We start from the raw sequence: 17,614 nt of genomic DNA, 5'->3' as shown, positions 1-17,614 counted from the left end.
TGTCCACTCAAGGACTTAGGGCTCCACCTCAGGGTGTTCCCTCCACTGCTGGTGTCTGGTTTCTACCTAGCAGAGCTAAGAGCAGTCTGAAGAAAACTGTCACCTGGGAAATACGGAGTCGTCCATCTACCTGTAAAGTGATTATTGATAGACTTGTCCTTATTGCCATCTTGTTCGTTGTTTTCTGGTCGTTTTTGTAGTTCTTCTCTTTTCATTTCATCTTATCTTACTCCCTTCCCTTGTGGCTTGTTGACTTGCTTTAGTGTTACGTTTAGATTCCCCTTCTTTGCTTTTTGTGTATCTACTACAGGTTTTCGCTTTGTGGTTACCCTGAGGCTTACATATGAAAGCTGTATTTATAAGTCTATTTTATGTTGATAACAAGGTTAAGCTTGAACACATTCTAAGTCTATATTTTTATTCCCCCATGTTTTATGTGTTTAAAAAATGTTTGTTTATTTATTTATTTTCAGAGAGGCAGAGCAAGCGAGCATGAGCAGGGGAGGGGTGGAGAAAGAGGGAGAGAAAGAGAATCGCAAGCAGGCTCTGCATGGTCAGCACAGAACTCACCAACTGTGAGATCATGACCTGAGCTGAGGTTGGATGCCCAGCTGACTGGGCCACCCACCCGCACCCCGATGTTTTATGTTTTTGATGTTACATTTCACATCTTTTGATTTTGTGTGTCCCCCCAGTAATTATGTAGTTACAGTTATTTTTGCTACTTTCATCTTTCAAACTTCCTACTAGCTTTATAAGTGATTATCCCACTACCTTTAATATATATTTTTCTTTACCTGTGAGATTTATACTTTCATATGTTTTGTTATTACTAACTAGCACTCTTCCTTTTCAGCTTAAAGAAGTCCTTTTAATATTTCTTGCAGGACTATTTTAGTGGTGATGAGCTCCTGTAGCTTTGTTTGTCTGGGAAACTCTTCATCCCTCCCTTCAATTCTTTTTTATTTTTTTTTATTTTCAAATTTTATTTTGCTTTTTAAATTTATATCCAAGTTAGTTAACATATGGTGCAGTACTGATCTCAGGAGTAGATTCCTTAATGCCCCCTGCCCATTTAGCCCATACCCCCTCCCACAAACCCTCTAGCAACCCTCTGTTGTTCTCCATATTTAAGAGTCTCTTATGTTTTTGTCTCCCTCCCTATTTTTATATTATATTTGCTTCCATTATGTTTCATCTGTTTTGTATCTTAAAGTCCTCATATGAGTGAAGTCATAGGATATTTGTCTTTCTCTGACTAAATTCACTTAGCACAATACCCTCCAGTTCCATCCACATAGTTGTGAATGACAAGATTTTGTTCTTTTTGATTCCTGAGTAACACTCCATTGAATATATATACCACATCTTCTTTATCCATTCATCTGTTGATGGACATCTGGGCTCTTTCCATACTTTGGCTATTGTTGATAGTGCTGCTATAAACATAGGGTGCACATGTCCCTTGCCAGACAAGCACACAACAGACTGGTTGTACCCAACCCCACGCATCCCTTCCAAGTCCCCTGCTGGAGCTCATGCTGACTTGCCGCATGAATTTCCACCCTTCCCAGTGACACCATCTCTGCCATCCTCTGTCATCACAATAGCACTGAACCAAGACACCCAATGTCACCGGGCTTCATCCCAGGAGGTACTCTCTGGCAGGTGATGCCACTGGCCAGGCCTTCCTTCGCAAACACGTGGTCCCCCCCCACATCCCCAACAGATGTTTCCTCCACATCGTAGGCCTCCCTGTTCTAACCTCAGACACCAGCCTCCATCCTCCTTGTGCACAAGACAGGAGACTGCCAGAAGGTCAACCCTAGGAGCCACCAGACCATGTGTAGGAGAGAAGAAATCCAAAGACAGGTAGAAAATACACCTCTCCAAGTTGTTTCTGTTTCTTTTTTTTAACATTTGTTCATTTTTGAGAGACAGAGAGAGACGGAGTGCAAGCAGGGGAGGAGCAGAGAGAGAGAGGGAGACACAGAATGAAGCAGGCTCCAGGCTCTGAGCTGTCAGCACGGAGCCTGACGTGGGGCTCGAAATCATGAACCACAAGATCGTGACTGAGCTGAAGTCAGACGCTTAGCCAACTGAGCCACCCAGGCACCCCTCCAAATTGTTTCTTGCATAAACACAAGTAAAAACTTGGGAAACACTTAGTCATTGCCACCCCCACTTCTGGATTGGGATCCGTGGTGTCTTCGACAGAGAACAAAATCATAATGCGCCAGTGAACATAAAAACCACAGGGAATTGGGATGCGGATCCCTTAGAAGGATGTTGATGGCAGGTAAGTAAATAAAAATTCAATGGCATCATTCCAATGTCCCTTAAGAGCAGAAAATTAAACCAGAATTTGGTAATAACATTGATATTATTGATCATAATAAAATTGTGGTTTCATCAGTTTTGAGGCTGCACTTTTAGGGTGTTGTGCCTTCCCGTGGACGGGTAAGAGGACCCGTCACTCTGCAGCGTCCTCTTAAGGACTTAAGCAGGGTCACTCTGCACCCTTGTAACTTCTACTGCTCCAAAGACTACTTTCTTAGATGTTAATACAGCCACTGGGACTCATACTCACCGAGCATGTGATGCACCTTCTCTAACCCTCCACTTTCTATCTCCATCTGTCATTGAACTTGAAATGAGGTTTTTTTTTTTTTATTTGAGAGAAAGAGAGAGCATGAGCATGGGAGGGGCAAAGAGCTAGGAAAAGAGAGAATCCCAAGCAGGCCCCACGCTCAGCACAGAGCCTGACACGGGGTTCGATCCCATGACCCTGGAATCATGACCTGAGCCGAAATCAAGAGTCAGGCGCTCAACTGACTGAGCCACCCAGGCTTCCCTGAAGTGAGTTTTCTACAAGCAGTATATAGTCAGGTCACCTCTTTGATCCATTTTGCCAACCTATCTTCTAATTGGTCTGTCTGACTGTGCATTGAAAGTAATTATTGACACATTAGCCTTAAATCTCTTTACATGTGCTTTCGATTTGGTTCCTGCAGTTTTCATTTCTCTGTTCACCCTTGTTGCCTTCCTATGGCACCTGAACATATTTTAGGATCCATCTGGGTTACGTGCCTTCAAATCTTTACAGCGAAACGTGTGTCTTTGCATGAACTTTTCATAGCAGGTGCATCATCACAGACACTTGGAGATCCTCCAGCAAGCAGTCACCACCCGTTCCGTCTGTCCCTGTACCCTCCCCACCCGTGGAGAACATTGTCTTAAACGTTTGGTTTCTCTTTCAATCGTCAAATATGATTTGTAAAACTCGAGGAAAAGAAAGCCTGTTGTGTGGACACCCCCGGTCTCACCACTGCTCCTCCATGAAGCCCCTTGAGTCTTTCTCCTTTGATTTGCAGACTGTCTGAGGAACACTACATAACACGTCACAAAGCCCGTCCTCACGGAAACGTCTGCAAGCAATTCCTGTAGTGTCTTTTCACACGTGCACATGCCTACTTCCCTCTGCTCCCAGAGGCCGTGTTCCCTGGATGTGGTGCCCACAACTAGCAACCCTTCTATGTCCAGCACTTGGGAAGCCTGTGCAGCCTCTTCGTGGCCCCCACAGCCTCAGACGGGAAACCCTCCCCAGGTGACATGTCTTTTCTCTCTCGCTGCTTTCGAGACCACTCCTTGGACTCTGGTTTGCAAAGCCTTCGTTGTGAAACGTCTTGTCGTGATTTCTTCGAGCTTATCCAGTTTTGCTTTTTGGAAGTTTGTACCCTTCACCAAACGTGTTAACTTCTCAGTCATTATTTCCTCAGTCTTCCCGCCCACTGCCTTCCCTCCTTCTGGGGCTCCAGTGCTACCAGGTGACACCTCTGTTCTTGCCTCAGGTCCCCACCAGGCTGCTCTGGGAAGTCTGTTCCTCTCTGTCGTTTCTACTGTCCCATCCCCAAGTCCACCGACTGGGCACTCCGTCTCTGCTCTAGTGTCCGCCCAGCACAGACTGTGTTTTCCTGTTCTATAAGTTCTGATTCTTTTTTATAGATTCTACTTCTTTGCTTCCATTTTCTGATTTTTTTCATTTGCTTCAATAAAATTTGTGATTAATTTTTGAGGCATCTCGTGTGTGTGTTTTACTGAAGTGTAGTTAACGTACAGTGTCCCATTAGTTTCAGGACTGAGCGCAGTGGTTCAGCACCTCCCTACACCACCCTGCTCCATCCCTGTCACCTGTCCCCACCTCCCCCCACCCCACCACCACCACCACCACCTCCACTCTGGCGGCCACCAGTTGGCTCTCCGGCTCTAAAACATCGCCATATAATTACAACATGGAATTCACCTGACTGTTGCTGTCATTTGACTGTTTTTTTCCTCAGGTTAGATTGTCTTGATTGCTGGAATGATGGGCACTGTTTTACTGCATCCTGGAGGTTTCATCCACTACATCTCTAGTTGAGTGTCAGGCCTGGGGTACTTTTGCAGGCTGTGGACCACGTACTGTTCAGGCGGGGCGTCTGTTCCACTGGCGCGTTTGCATCCCTGCCACTGTGGCATGTCTATTGTGACAGGTGTTGCCTGGAGGGTGGGAGGCAGGCTGGGGTGGGGTCCCCCGGGGTGGTGTCCCAGCTGCCCTGCCAGCTTTGAGCTCTTGAACCCCTGGAGACAACAAGGGTCTCCAGACAGGCTGCTATGAGAGTGAGCCCCCACCAGCTCCCCCCACCAGCCCTGGTCGTCTCTGGGGAAATGGAGTGTCTCAGCCTGGCCCCTAATTGCTTGTGGGGCCCCATTCCCAGCTCCTGTCCCACTCACCCTCTTTTCCAGGAGTCTTCCCTCTGGTGCTGATATACGGGGGAGGAAAGAGCCTAGCTGTGCTGCCTTCTGATGCCAGGCTGTGGGTCTGGGGGCCCAGTCTCTCACAGGTCCTGGGAGATCAACAAGGGTTCAGTAGATCAGGGGCACAGAAAGCATGAATAGGGACCACCTCATCATCCTCAGTGGGAAAACTTCCTACCACAGAGGCAGACAATCCTGTTTCGGTAACCTGTATATTCAGTGTAATACAAATACGTCCTACGGATGGTAAAATACACAAGAGCAGCCGGAAAATGAAAACAGTGTATATGGTCCAAGTAATAATGATGCCACACCCAGCCTGATAGCACGGACCATTCAAAGGAACAGGTTAGAGAGATGTGCTGTTGCTCACAGGGACACCGCACTGAAGGAGCTCTAAGGGACGCTCCTACGTGGGAAAAACAAGTCACACATACGTGTGTGTGTGTGTGTCCCGTTTATGCACAAAAATACCCAGTGTGGCACATGCATGCTGTGTGTGAGTGTGTCAATGCATAGAGCAATGTGTAGAGACGCAATCCCGCCCATGAGCACCACCAGGCTGGCCACAGCCTCTGACCCCAGCTATTTCTTTCCCACGAGTCTTTCTGGCATTATTGGAGGACATAAACCCCAAAGAAGTGAGCATGTGGGGGGCCCCTGGGGGTCTCAGTGGGTTAAGCATCTGACTCAATCTTGGCTTAGGTCATGATCTCATGGTTGTGAGTTTGAGTTCCACATTGTGCTCTGTGCTGACAGAGTGGAGCCTACTTGGGATTCTCCGTCTCCCTGTCTCTCGGCCCCTCCCATGCTCTCTCTGATGTGTGTCTCTCTCTCTCCCTCTCAAAAAAAAAAATAAACTTTAAATTTAAAAAATATTTTAAAGAAAGAAGTGCGTGTGTGGGAGGAGCATTAAGCAGGACCCCCGCCCCGTGTGTGGCTGGGACACCCAGTCCTTCCCAAGCTCACAGTAGCTGGGTGGGTTACATCCCAAACAAGATAATGTTGGAAATAAAAGCAAACTCACCTCAGAAGCTCACATGACCCAACGACCGACCAGCATCTGCTCTGACAACCCGTTTGTGCCGCTTCGGCTCACAGGATAATAATGACGGTTCCGATGGCACACGGAGGTAAGCAAACGATGGGCTGCAAACTCGTATGTCCGAAAGAGAACACGTCGCTTCTCAATTAAAAATCTGATTGGCTTTTGTGTTACAAGGAAACCTCATTAAGTTATTTAAGCCCTTTGGCTGCTTCTCTGTATTCTGAACATGTCACATGTTCTTTCCCCCACGCGTCATCCATGTGGACGTGACACACGCAGGTTTCCTAAAAGCAAGCCTGCCTGGAATCCTGCACGTAGGGACTTGGCAAAGCACTAAGGGTTCCTCAAGGTTCCTTTGGGCACTTATTTGCCCAGGGACAGAGGCCGAGGGTCTGTGAGCCAGTGCATTGCTGGCCCCTCTCTCCTTCCTGATTCAACAGCCACACGAGGGAACAGCAAATAAACTAAACCCCGCGGGCAGTTTGGCTGACAGCCAGGAGGTGGGGGAGCCAGGGCCCTGGACAGGGTGAGGCCTCCAGGCTCAGGTCCTCTCCACAGAGCAGGACCACCCAGGTGTCTCTACCCCCTGCGGCTGGTGAGGCAGACCCCCCAGGAGCCACCGCCACCAAAACAACCAGGTCCCTGAGCCTCCACCCGAGGCTGAGTGCCCTGGGTCTCCAAGGCCTTCATCTCGGTATCAGGGCCGCTGTACTCGGCACATCTGTAAAGGTGGGGGCTCTCCCAGGCTCAGTAGCTGGATTGAAGCGAGGCAGTTGTGCCTTGGCTGGTGGTCTCAGGACAGCGACATGGGATGGCCGTGAGTGACGGGCCTGGGCTCAGAAGAGGCCCTGGGTCGGGAGCCCTGCAGCCAGGATGCTCTTGGAGTCCCGGCCCCCAGGCAGCAAGGGGGTGGCTGAAGCTGACTGTGGAGCCAACAGACACACCCCTGGGCCTGTGATGCCGAGAAGCCACCAGGGAGCCGCTCACTCACTGTGAGCTGGAACGGCATGCACGCACTCATGCACGCCGAGGTGCTCTGGGCAACAAGCCGTCTACACCCTACTGTGGGGTCCCCATTGTGGGCTCCTGCTGTAGGCCCCCTGCTGTGGGCCCCCACTGTGAGCCCCCTCTGTGAGTTCCCTCCTTTGGGCCCCTCCACCGTGGGCTCCCCGCTGTGGGCTCCCTGCTGTGTGCTCCTGCTGTGGGTTCCCCCTGTGAGCTCCCTCTTATGGGCCCCCTCATGGGCTCCTCACTATGGACTCCCAGCTATGGGCCCCTCCCCCGTGGGTTGCCTCCTGTGAGCCCCTCAGTGAGCTCCCTTCTATGGGACCCCCCCATGGGCTCCCTCCTGTGGGCCCCCCTGTGGGCTCCCCGCTATGGGCTCCTGCTGTGGGCCCCCCCCCCCCGCAGGCTCCCTCCTGTGGGCCCCCCTGTGAGCTCCCTCCTGTGGGCCCCCCTGTAAGCTCCCTCCTGTGCCCCCCCCCCCCCCGTGAGCTCCCTCCTGTGGGCCCCCCTGTAGCTCCCTCCTGTGGGCCCCCCTTGTGGGCTCCCTCCTGTGGGTTCCCCTGTGGGGTCCCTCCTGTGGGCTCCCCCTGTGGGCTCCCTCCTATGGGTCCCCCTGTGAGCTCCCTCCTGTGGGCCCCCTCCCCCCGTGAGCTCCCTCCTGTGGGCTCCCTCCTGTGGGCCCCCCTGTAGCTCCCTCCTGTGGGCCCCCCTGTGAGCTCCCTCCTGTGGGTCCCCCTTGTGGGCTCCCTCCTGTGGGTTCCCCTGTGGGGTCCCTCCTGTGGGCCCCCCCTGTGGGTTCCCTCCTATGGGCCCCCCTGTAAGCTCCCTCCTGGGGGCCCCCCTGTAGCTCCCTCCTGTGGGCCCCCCTGTGAGGTCCCTCCTGTGGGCCCCCCCTGTGGGCTCCCTCCTATGGGCCCCCCTGTAAGCTCCCTCCTGTGGGCTCCCTCCTGTGGGTCCCCCTGTAAGCTCCCTCCTGTGGGCCCCCTTATGGGCTCCCCGCCGTGGGCCCCCAAAATATAAGCTCTGCAGCCACCCATGCTCTGCTCCAGGTCTCTCTGCTGCATCTCTGTTTCCCAACAGGAAAGACGGGGGCCAGGTGCCCCAGCAGGGTTGCCCAGGCCTGTTGGGGGGGTGGACAAGACAAGAGTCCTCACACTGGTGACCCACCACAGGCACAGAGCTGGGGCAGGGCCGTCCCTTAGAAAAGGTGTGGCCCAGGGACCGGGGAAGTGTGGTCAGGACGTGCAGGCTGGGCGGGCACAGCTTCCTGAAGACCCACCATGTTAGAGACCCCAGGGACTCCTCAAGGGAAGGCCAGAAGGTGCCCATGCAGCACCAGTCCCCCCCGGGGCTCCCAGGGTCCTTTGTCTGAGGCTGGGGACCTCGCCCAGGGAAGCAGCTGCCCCAGTCTTGGGGTGGGGGGGTGCTCTGAGGGGTCCTCCCTCTGGGTCTGTAGGACCCCAACCTCGGGGCAGGCCTGGTCTACGGGGAGAATACCAGTCCCGAGAAACCACCGAGCTCAACAGAGCTCAATGTAGGAGGCCAGCCCACACCTGCGTCTCCCAGGCCCCAGGGAGGGCTGGTGAGGGTCTCACCTGACAGGGTGTGACGGCAGCCATGCCAGTTACTGGATGACCTAAGTGGGTGTGCCCACGGAGTGGGGACAGGTGGGCAGCTGGGCTCGCTAACTGTGGGGAAGTGTAGGTGGTCAGTGGCATCTCTGAAGCTGGGAGGCCAGGCCCACTGACCCCAGGCAGCCACAAGCTGGGACCCCACAAGGCTGAAGGGCTAAGCAGGGCCCGAACAAGAAAGTTGTCATCAACGGACCCAGGCCACAGTGTGTGAGGTCTGTCACACACAGTGGTGCGGAAGATTCTGGTGTGTAACTTAGGGCTTGGCTTTAGGGAAGGCCAAGCTCCAAGCACTCACCTGCATTGCCTGTCCCCCTAAAAATGGAGGTGACAGGGGAGTGGATGTAGGTGCAGAGGGCGGCCACAGACCCACAGGCACCTGCACCCACTGCCTCCCACCTTGTCCTCACTGCCACCTGCAGCCCCACGGGGCACGTCCCTAGACCCACTGACAGCAAAGTTCCCTGCACAGGCCTGGACATGGGGGGCTTAGCATCACAGCCCAGGGAAGGCTGTGTGGGCTGACAGCTCAGAGAGGAAGGGTGAGGGTGCCTCTGTCCCAGATGGAGGAGATGTGTGAAGGCCAAGTGGACCAGGTGACCCAAGCCAGGGGGTGACACAAAACCCAAATCCCCAGGTGACCAGCTGGGTTGGGGCCGGGACCCTGGGGTGGAAGGACCTGGGGCCCAGAGGGATGGAGAGGCCCTCGAACCCACCCAGGGTCAGATAGAGGCAGCCGGGAACTGTATCAGCCCTGGGCTGATGCCCTGGCAGATCAAGCCTGAGCAGGACAGAGGCTGTCACCTGCCTGTCGTCTACCAAGTGATACCTGGTGAGTCCTGGGGCTCAAGTTCTAAACTTGAAGCAGCAGAAGCTTCTGGAATCCACCAATCACTGGCGTGTCCCAGAAGGCGGGTCTGGCTTCCAGTCAGTGTTCCATAAATGCCCATTGAGTGGGTGGAGTGAAGGGTTCACAAGTGGCCCCCCAAAAATATCCAGGTCCTTATTCCCAGAGCCTGTGACTGTCACCTTATATGGAGAAGGGGTCTGTGCAGATGAATTTAGTTAAGGTCACGAGATGGGGAGGCTCTCCTGGATTATTATCAAAGCCCTAAATGTCATCACAACATCCTTACAGGAGAGAGAGGACACCACCCCTCCAGCTCTGAGGACACAAGGAGGGGCCCTCAGCCAAGCGACGTGCAGGGTGTGGCCCTGGATGCTTCTGGATCCTTTTCTCTGGGCCAGACACTGCTTCCTGGGATCAGAGCACCCCTCTCAGGGCTGGGTTCCCCCTCTCAGGACTAGACACATTTCCACCACGCCCTTGGGGCAAAGCGAAGATCCAGAGAGTCGAGCTGACATCCTGGGGGCACTGAGGAAGCCATGTCCTTCCCAGCAGCAGGCAGCCATCTGTCACTGAGCCTCGCCTGGGCCCCTGCCCAGCTGGGGATGACGAAGAGCTCTGGGCCTGAACCACTGGCAGGCACGGGGCTTGTAACTGGTGTGGAGGGAGGTGCAGGAAAAAGTGTTTTGTCCGCCCTGGTGAAGCGACGAGAACCAGAGTGAGTGCTCCCCTAGACCAGGGGGCCCTGCATCACGTCCTGGAGCCTGTGCTCCCGGAGCCGGCGATGCGGGCTGTGCTCCTGAGCGCCTAGCCTGGCGAGGGCGAGGGGCCAGCACTCCCGGGGAGGCCGGAGTTGGGAAAGGACACGTGTATTTGGCAGAGGGGCCCTTCAAGGACTGCCTGAGGGAGGCTGGCACCAGGCGGCACCGTCCCCAGCCCCCACATGAACACAGAGGCCAGGAGAGCAGATGCAAGTTGTGATGTGACCCAAGAGAGACAGGCCTCAGACGGTTTGTCGCACCAAGAAGGGAGGTGGGGCAGCAGCCACCCCCCACCCCCCACCTCAGGCCAAGGCCCAGTGCGGTCTGCTCTGCTGGGGAGGGGTCTGACTGGTCTCTGCCGAGGGCAGAGCAGCAGCGAGCCTAACCTTTGCCCCCTCAGCAGCCCCTGGTCACTGCCGGCTCTTTGGGAGGGCCCAGCTGCAGAATGTCCTCGAAGCCCCAGTCCGAGCTCCTGGACGCAGCGGAACATGGACCACCAGGACGAAACCACAGGGGCGCCCAGGACCCCTGAGCGCAGGGGCAGGATGCAGCCAAAGCCCCTAACCACCCTCCACCCCACAGGGCTGCCCACCAGCAGCCAGGGAGGCTGGGACCCTTGCAGGTCTGGGGCGAGCAGGCTTCCTGTGGGCGACCCATGGACCAGGCATGGATGCGCGCTTTCTCCTTCCGACTACGTCCTGCCGCTTCTTGAGGACAGCACCACAGACACGGCTGTGTGCGTGTGGAAGAGGGCACGTGTGCCTGCTCCGTCGTCAGATGTGTTCTTGCACACAAGAACACGTGTTTCACAGCGAGGAGGCTGCAGGAGAGGCTTCTGCACCTGCAGGCTCGTCTGTCCTCAGCACTTGGCCTGGCTGACTTATTTCTCCACCTTTCCTGGGGATCAAAGCCCTTAAAATCCACAAATGGTTTCTAAAGCTCAGAGATGGAAGTTTCCAGAAATGCTTACCCGACACCACCATGGCTCCAAGAGGTGAGAGTCCCAGGGGTGAGGGGGAGGAGCTGGGGAGGAGGAACATTCCAGAAGGGGCTCCCCAACTTTGTCCCCCTCACTCCCCCAAGACCACTCCTCAAAATTAGGAGGAGTATGGGCACCCTGGTCTCTGGGGCCCAGCACTGTGGCTGCTGTGGCTGGACATGGGCCAGGGACGGCCAGGGGCTCCCTCGTCAGGCTACAGCCCCACAGGAAAGCCCACCCTAACCCTGGGGCCTAGATGTCAGGCAGAGGGGCTACTCGGATGCCGGGAGAGCTGCCATCCCACGACGCTGTCTGCCGTGGCTCCAGAAGTGGCCTGGAGGACATGAGGGGAGAGGCCACTCTCCCAGACCCTGTGGTGGTCCCAGTGGGGAACCGATGGGCACTGGCCACCAGCCCAGGGTTCATGGACCAGGGTGGACCTCAAACTGCACCATCCACACGGCCCCTGAACACGTGCATCTGGCCAGATGCCACCCAGCTCCGTCCCCTCCTTCTCATCCCAGCGACCTCTACCAGCAGGGAGCAGGGAGCAGGTAGATGTGTGAATGCCTGGGCCTCAGCACGCCCACCGCACAGTGGCATAGTCATAACAGCAATAACAGCCCCGCAGGGTGGGTGCTGAGGACCACGTGAAGACAGGCACCAGGCTGCAGCCACAGCGAGCACTCAGCCCACGACCACGTGCCCCGCCCCAGCATCCTTCATCTGCTGTACAAATGTGCGCCCCACCCCCGCAAAGCTGCCAGGCCTCCTGGGGCCACGGCCCTGCCCTCTCCAGCCCCGGGAGGGGACCTGGGACACTGGAGGCTCAGTGGTCGGCTGAGGGCATGTCTACACCCCTGCTCCCCCAAATGACTGCTGTTCCTGTGGCTCGGGTGGGGCAGGCACCAGGTGCGGGTGTGGACTCCCCCACTTAGGGTATTGCAGCAGCTCACGCTGGGGACGACCCAGCAGAATGCACTTGTTAGCACAGAATAGGCGTCACGTTTCCTTTCCTAGCAATGAAGCTTAGCCAGACGGCTCAGCAGGTGGACACCGCGGTGGGAGCCGTCCAGAGACCCGACATCCCCGGCCCGGATGGCTTCGTGGACGGGGCTTCAGACTTCCACAGACGTGGTCACTGCCACGCAGACCTGCTCCTGGACTCTGTAAGTGAATCATGCTCCAAAGAGCCCAAAAAGAGCAACGCAGGCCCGTTTTCATACTAACATGAAGGGCCCTCAAGGAGGGCAAATTCCGTCCAGCTCATTGAACTAAGACCTAAACCAGGATTAGGCCTCCCCTGGGCCTCCCTGTACCTGGGCCTCCCCTGTACCTGGGCCTCCCTGCACCTGGGCCTCCCCACACCTGCACTTCCTCACCTGCATGTGCCCCAGGTCCTGCTAGAACCAGGGGGAATTGAAACTGCATCCGAGGACAGCAGGTGCTCCGGCAGTGGCTGGTCACTGAGGCCCGTCACCACAATGGCACAATCCCAGGTGGCTCTAAGGTAGATGGGTCCACAGGCAGATGGCAAAGGGAGACAGCCAGAGAGGGGCCGGTGAGGCAGAGCCAGACGCCCTCGCGGGTCTGAGCACAACTCAGACCCCGAGTGCAAGGCTCAGCGGCAACAGGACTGACCCCTGTCCGCTCCAGCCTCCCCGGGTGGGAACCACCTGCTGGCCCCAGCGTGACCCCTCACAACGCCCCACCATGTGGCATGGGCGGCCGCCTAGTGCCGTGTTCTGGCAAGGAGCCTCCCCGGGCTCCGCCTCCGCCCTCGGATCAGCCCTGGGCATCCCACGCTCCTCCCCCTCCAGCCCCGCAGCCCCCCTGGGAAGAAGGATTGGTGGCGGGTCTGTGTCACTGTGGTGACTACTGTATCGGGAGTAGCTGTGCTACCACAGCATTACAGCACCCATCCAAAACCCCATCCCGGGGGTCCCAGCTGTGGCCCTGCTCTCAGCGCAGCAGGGACGCCTTCCCCCGGATTTTGAGTTGGGGCCACATCACCATGCATATGGTGTCACCAGGGCAGTGCAGCCTGTAACCCAAACCCACCCACAGCAGGCACAACGGAAGGAACAGGGCTTCCGGGACGCCACGCCAGGACCCTGCCTGCTGACTCCATCAGACCCTGAAACCCACCAGCGGAAGCCACCCCAAACCTCAGCCAGACCTGCCTGTCTGGGCAGGGACAGCACAGGGGTTGCCCTGGTGAGCGGGCCCTGCCCCACCCTATAGCCACTGGGCTACCCGGACACGTCACCCCACACCCCACATCACCTAAACCCCACCACACCCCACATCACCCCAACCCCACATCACCCCACAGCACCTGTTCCCCAAGCAGACTGGGGGCCTGCCCCGTGGGACCCGGGAAGGTGGGCGGGACTCCCCCCTTCAGGGATGGCTGTTTGAACCTGATTTGGGAAACGTTTCTTCTGGGAGGACGGTTAGACCCACGTGCCCCTCGACCAGTCTGGCTGGTCCATCCACCCCATGCTCTGTGGTCCCCTTGGCCTCGTCCAAACCTGACCTCACCAGGAGGCCCCCAGCGACCCTGGAGACACGCTGCAGACACAGTATCCCCGAAGTGGACACTCTCCCCGTGGCCTGGGCCACAGATGTGGGCACACACCCCGGGCCACCACCCACACCCCCTGTGCCCACGCCCGTGGAAGCTCAGTCTCCACCCACCCCTGCAGCAGGTGTCCCTGGGGAGACAGGGCAGCCGGACCACGCCAGCTGCCCACCACGTGGGGCAGCTCTGGACACCTGTGCAGACATGCCCGGTTGGGCGCCTAGGGCTCTGGCAGGGAAGGGGCCCCTCCGCCGCGCTCGGGGGCTTTTTGACGGGGAACTTTCCACTGTGTTACTACGATAGCGACTATGCCCACGGTGACAGACCCAGCAGCAAAAACCGGCCAGAGCGGCAGGGCCCTCCAGCCCGGCTCCTGAGGGCCAGAGCGGGACCCTAGGCCTCCTGAGCCACCGGCAGCCAGCTCGGCCTGTGGGCTTGTGTCCAGGTACAACATCCACCCGCAGCTGGGGGCTTCAAAGGGCTCTGAGGTGGCCGCACAATCCCCACTGGCAGAAACAGACCTGCTCTCAACACCACGGCGGAACCGAGCAGGAAGGACAGAGTCTACCCTGGGCAAACTCCCCGTGGGCAGGACCCCCAGAGACCCTTGCGGGGCTGGCAGGAGTGGACACTGGAGCTAGGCCCACACTAGGCTGCGTAGGAGCTCACTGATGCTGGAGGCAGGACAGGCTCTCAGGGAGTGGGGCACCTCACAGCCCGTGCCGTCCTCAGGGACATGGGTCCTGATCCTGGACGGGCCAGCGGGGGCTCCTGGGGCCTGTCCCCCAGGAGACGGGCGGTGCGGGCTCTGGTCGTTGCCGGGAGGCTAGAAACCCACCCACAGTGAGTGCCCTCCAGGGAAAGCCCCTCCCAGCAGCCAGCCTAACCCAGCCCAGCCCAGGCCCTGCTAGGGGCCCAGAGCTGCGCTCCCCTCCGTACCCGCCAGGCTCCTGGGGAAGGACGCTGTCCAGGGCCTCATCCAGCTCCCAGCCACGCGGCCCCCTAGCTCCAGCCCTCTGCTGCACATCTTGGGCCTTCCTAAACACACTCTGCCCCTGCCCACGTCCAGGCTTCTGTTCCCAGCAGGGGCACCCCCACTGGGTGGACCTTCCTGGGAGACTGGCTGTAGGACAGCAGGGATTTTAACTGCGGGTGGGGCGGGGGGGAGGTTGGGGTAGGACCGCATCTACTGCATGACTTACAGCAGCAAAGCTCAGCCCGAATCTCCCAGATGGACAGGAAAAGGCAAAGGGCAGTGGCGTTGGGGACTGTCCCCTCCACAGGGCCTGTCTGGAAGCCACTACCTTCCTCCCCCACTGCCGGCCCCATCCAGTGCCCCTCGGACCTGAGCCCGAACCCCAGGTCCCTGCCAGCCCTCCGCAGACTCCCACCAGCGGACAGCTCCTCACTGGCCAGCCCATGGCCCCCGATGCCGCTGTTCCCACCCTGGAGCAACTGTTTCGAGCCCCAGCAATGCAGCAGACCCACACCTCCATCTCCAGCCTGCCCCAGTGCCTCCCAGTCCTGGCATCCACGAACAAGGAGTCCACAGTCCTTGCATCCACCTTTACCAGCCCAGGCGTTCTGGGCACGTCCTCTCCAGTCCCAGCCCACCCAGGGCTGCAGACTGCGGCCTCCAGGCACCCACAGCGGCAACCGGCATGCATCCTGGTCCCAGGGCAGATCCAAGCCTCCTCCACAGCCCTAATGGCCCCTGGGCCCTCCCCGTCCTGAGGAAGCTCCTCCCCCCAGCCCCGCCTGCAGAGGCCAGGCCCTGGTTATTGTCATGGGGCATCAGACAGTGTCTATAACTACGGGTGGTACCACAGTGATGCCCCTCATAGCAGCAACCAGGCCCAGCACCACCTGCTGCCTGGGGGCCCACCCTCTGACCCCCCGCCTGGCAGCTCACCCTTTTCAGTCTGAGGCATTCACCTCTAGCCTCTGGCCCTGGAGGGATGGGCCCCTCACACTGGGGTCTGTGCTTCAGGGGGTCTCCGGGGCTGACTGATTCTAAATGAGGAGGCACATCCATAGCCAGAGGGGCTGTGCTGGGCCTGGGGAGGAGGAAACCACAGGCTTGGGTGCACACAGGGGCAGAGGGACCAGGCCTGTGAGTCACAGAGCCCAGGCCCAGCAGCCGCCCTGCCTTCACCAGGACAGTGAGCACAGAGCCCCCAGGCTGGCACAGGTCACCCCACGTCCATCTGTCGGTCCTCCCCTCCACAGAGGCTCCATCAGCACCCCGTCCACAGGCCACAGGGACCAGTCCTAGACGCCCAGCTCCTCACCACAAACTATAGATGAGCCACGCCAGGGTCAGGACCCAGGGGGACCCAGGGTCCCTCAACCAAGCCCCAGCTCCCAGCCCAGCCCACACTCAACCTCCCCGGGGGACACCTGCCTCAGCATGTCCCTCGGAGGCAGGCTGAGGGGCCGTGGCCTCGGCCAGGACAGGCTGAGCAGCTGTGAGCAGGGCCCGCCTCTGGGCCCCAGGGACAGGCCATATTGTCTGAGCCTCTGTCACTGTGGGTACCGGGGTACTACCTCCCACGGCGACACGGCTTATGCTCAAAACCAGCCTCCCTCCCTGGGCCCCACTGCTTCCTGCTAGGGGCTGGGCCCTGTTCCCTCATGCTGTCCCCCCAGTTGTCATCAGAGGCTGCAGACCTCAAGCCGGTGCTGTCCTGAGGCAGGGCTGGGGCACTGTGGTCTGGGCACCGGGGTCCAGCTCAAGCACCCTGGGAGGAAAGGGTATGGACAGCGCTGACCTCCAGAGCCGGCCCCTCTCCTCCCAGCCGCCTGGCCTCACTGCCTGGGAGGCTCCCCCTCTGAGAACAAGAGGATGGCGTGGGGTTTTTGCACACCCAGGAGGCCCTCCTGCACCCTGGGCTCGGGCCTGGGCACGTGGCCGGGGGACAGTCAGCTGGCAGGCCCTCTGCAGGGAGCCCTCCCCATGGCCCCCAGCCCTCACCTCCTCTCCCTGTTCCCTGAGCTCTCCCTCCTCTTCCCTCCACGTGCTGTGCTAAGACCCTTCCGGGGAGGGGAAGCCACAGAGGATGGGGAGCCGGGCTCCCCCACCATGATATCCAACAGCACTGTGACTCCTGCAGAGCGGATACCAGACAGCGACGGGCGGGGGCAGCTCAGGCCCGGAACCTGACCGAGATCTGAGCTGAACCCCTGCCGAGCACTTGCTCTGTGAGCCCGGGGCTGAGCCCAGGGTGCTGGCCCGGCTCCCAAGTCCCGGCGCCAGTGACCCCGCACCTGCCAGGTGGAGGGCAGGTGTACAGGGCACTGCCAGTGCAGGGGAGTGGCTGAGGCTGCTGCAGGGGGAGCTGGGCTGAGGTGCCACACCCCTACCCCAGGGGGAACGGGAGGGAGGGGAGATTCTGTACGGACCCTCTCAAGGTGTCACAACCCCCACAGTGGCTCAGGACAGACCCAAAAGCCCTTCCTTGAGCCCTCTGCCCCTCTGCCCTCAGGCATCCCGTTCTGGCTGACACTGACCAGCCAGCATGGCTGAGCAGCAGACCCCTCACAGACAGGACGGACCCAACATGCCCGAGGGCCCAGAGCCCAAGGAGCAGGAGGCCAGCCCACCAGACCCGGGCTCAGGCTGCAGCCCCGCTCCACGCAGGGTGGGCTGGGGGAGGCTGGCTTCTGCCTCAGAGCCCACCCACCCATATGGGGCTCAACCAGACACCAGACTGGGCTGAACGTGCCCCAAAATCCTCACGCACTGGAACTCCAGACTCCAGAGCTCAGGGGGAGTGTCCAGCATGGAGAAGCCCCCCCGCCCCCCGCCGTCCATGGGACAAGACCCAGGAGGGGGCTGAGCCCCCAGCGTTCGTCTATCAGACAAGACCCAGGAGGGGGCTGAGCCCCCAGCACCTGTCCATCAGACAAGACCCAGGAAGGGGCTGAGCCCCCAGCAGCCAAGAGGTTTATGAGTCAGTCTG

The 17,614-nt window shown here is 58.4% G+C and overlaps 1 gene segment (V, D, J or C); it reads left to right on the top strand.

The window, feature by feature from the left end:
* Positions 1–17,614, top strand: part of LOC101091707 — a 104,840-nt gene that overhangs the window by 55,183 nt on the left and 32,043 nt on the right. The window contains 1 exon segment of the C gene segment in view: positions 12,940–12,970. Within this exon segment, the coding sequence occupies positions 12,940–12,970 (31 nt within the window).

Source organism: Felis catus, chromosome B3 (assembly GCF_018350175.1).
Source record: "Felis catus isolate Fca126 chromosome B3, F.catus_Fca126_mat1.0, whole genome shotgun sequence".
NCBI classification, from domain to species: Eukaryota; Metazoa; Chordata; class Mammalia; order Carnivora; family Felidae; genus Felis; species Felis catus.
The sequence above is the reverse complement of the archived record's forward strand: the minus strand, read 5'-3'. Positions and strand labels throughout refer to the sequence as shown.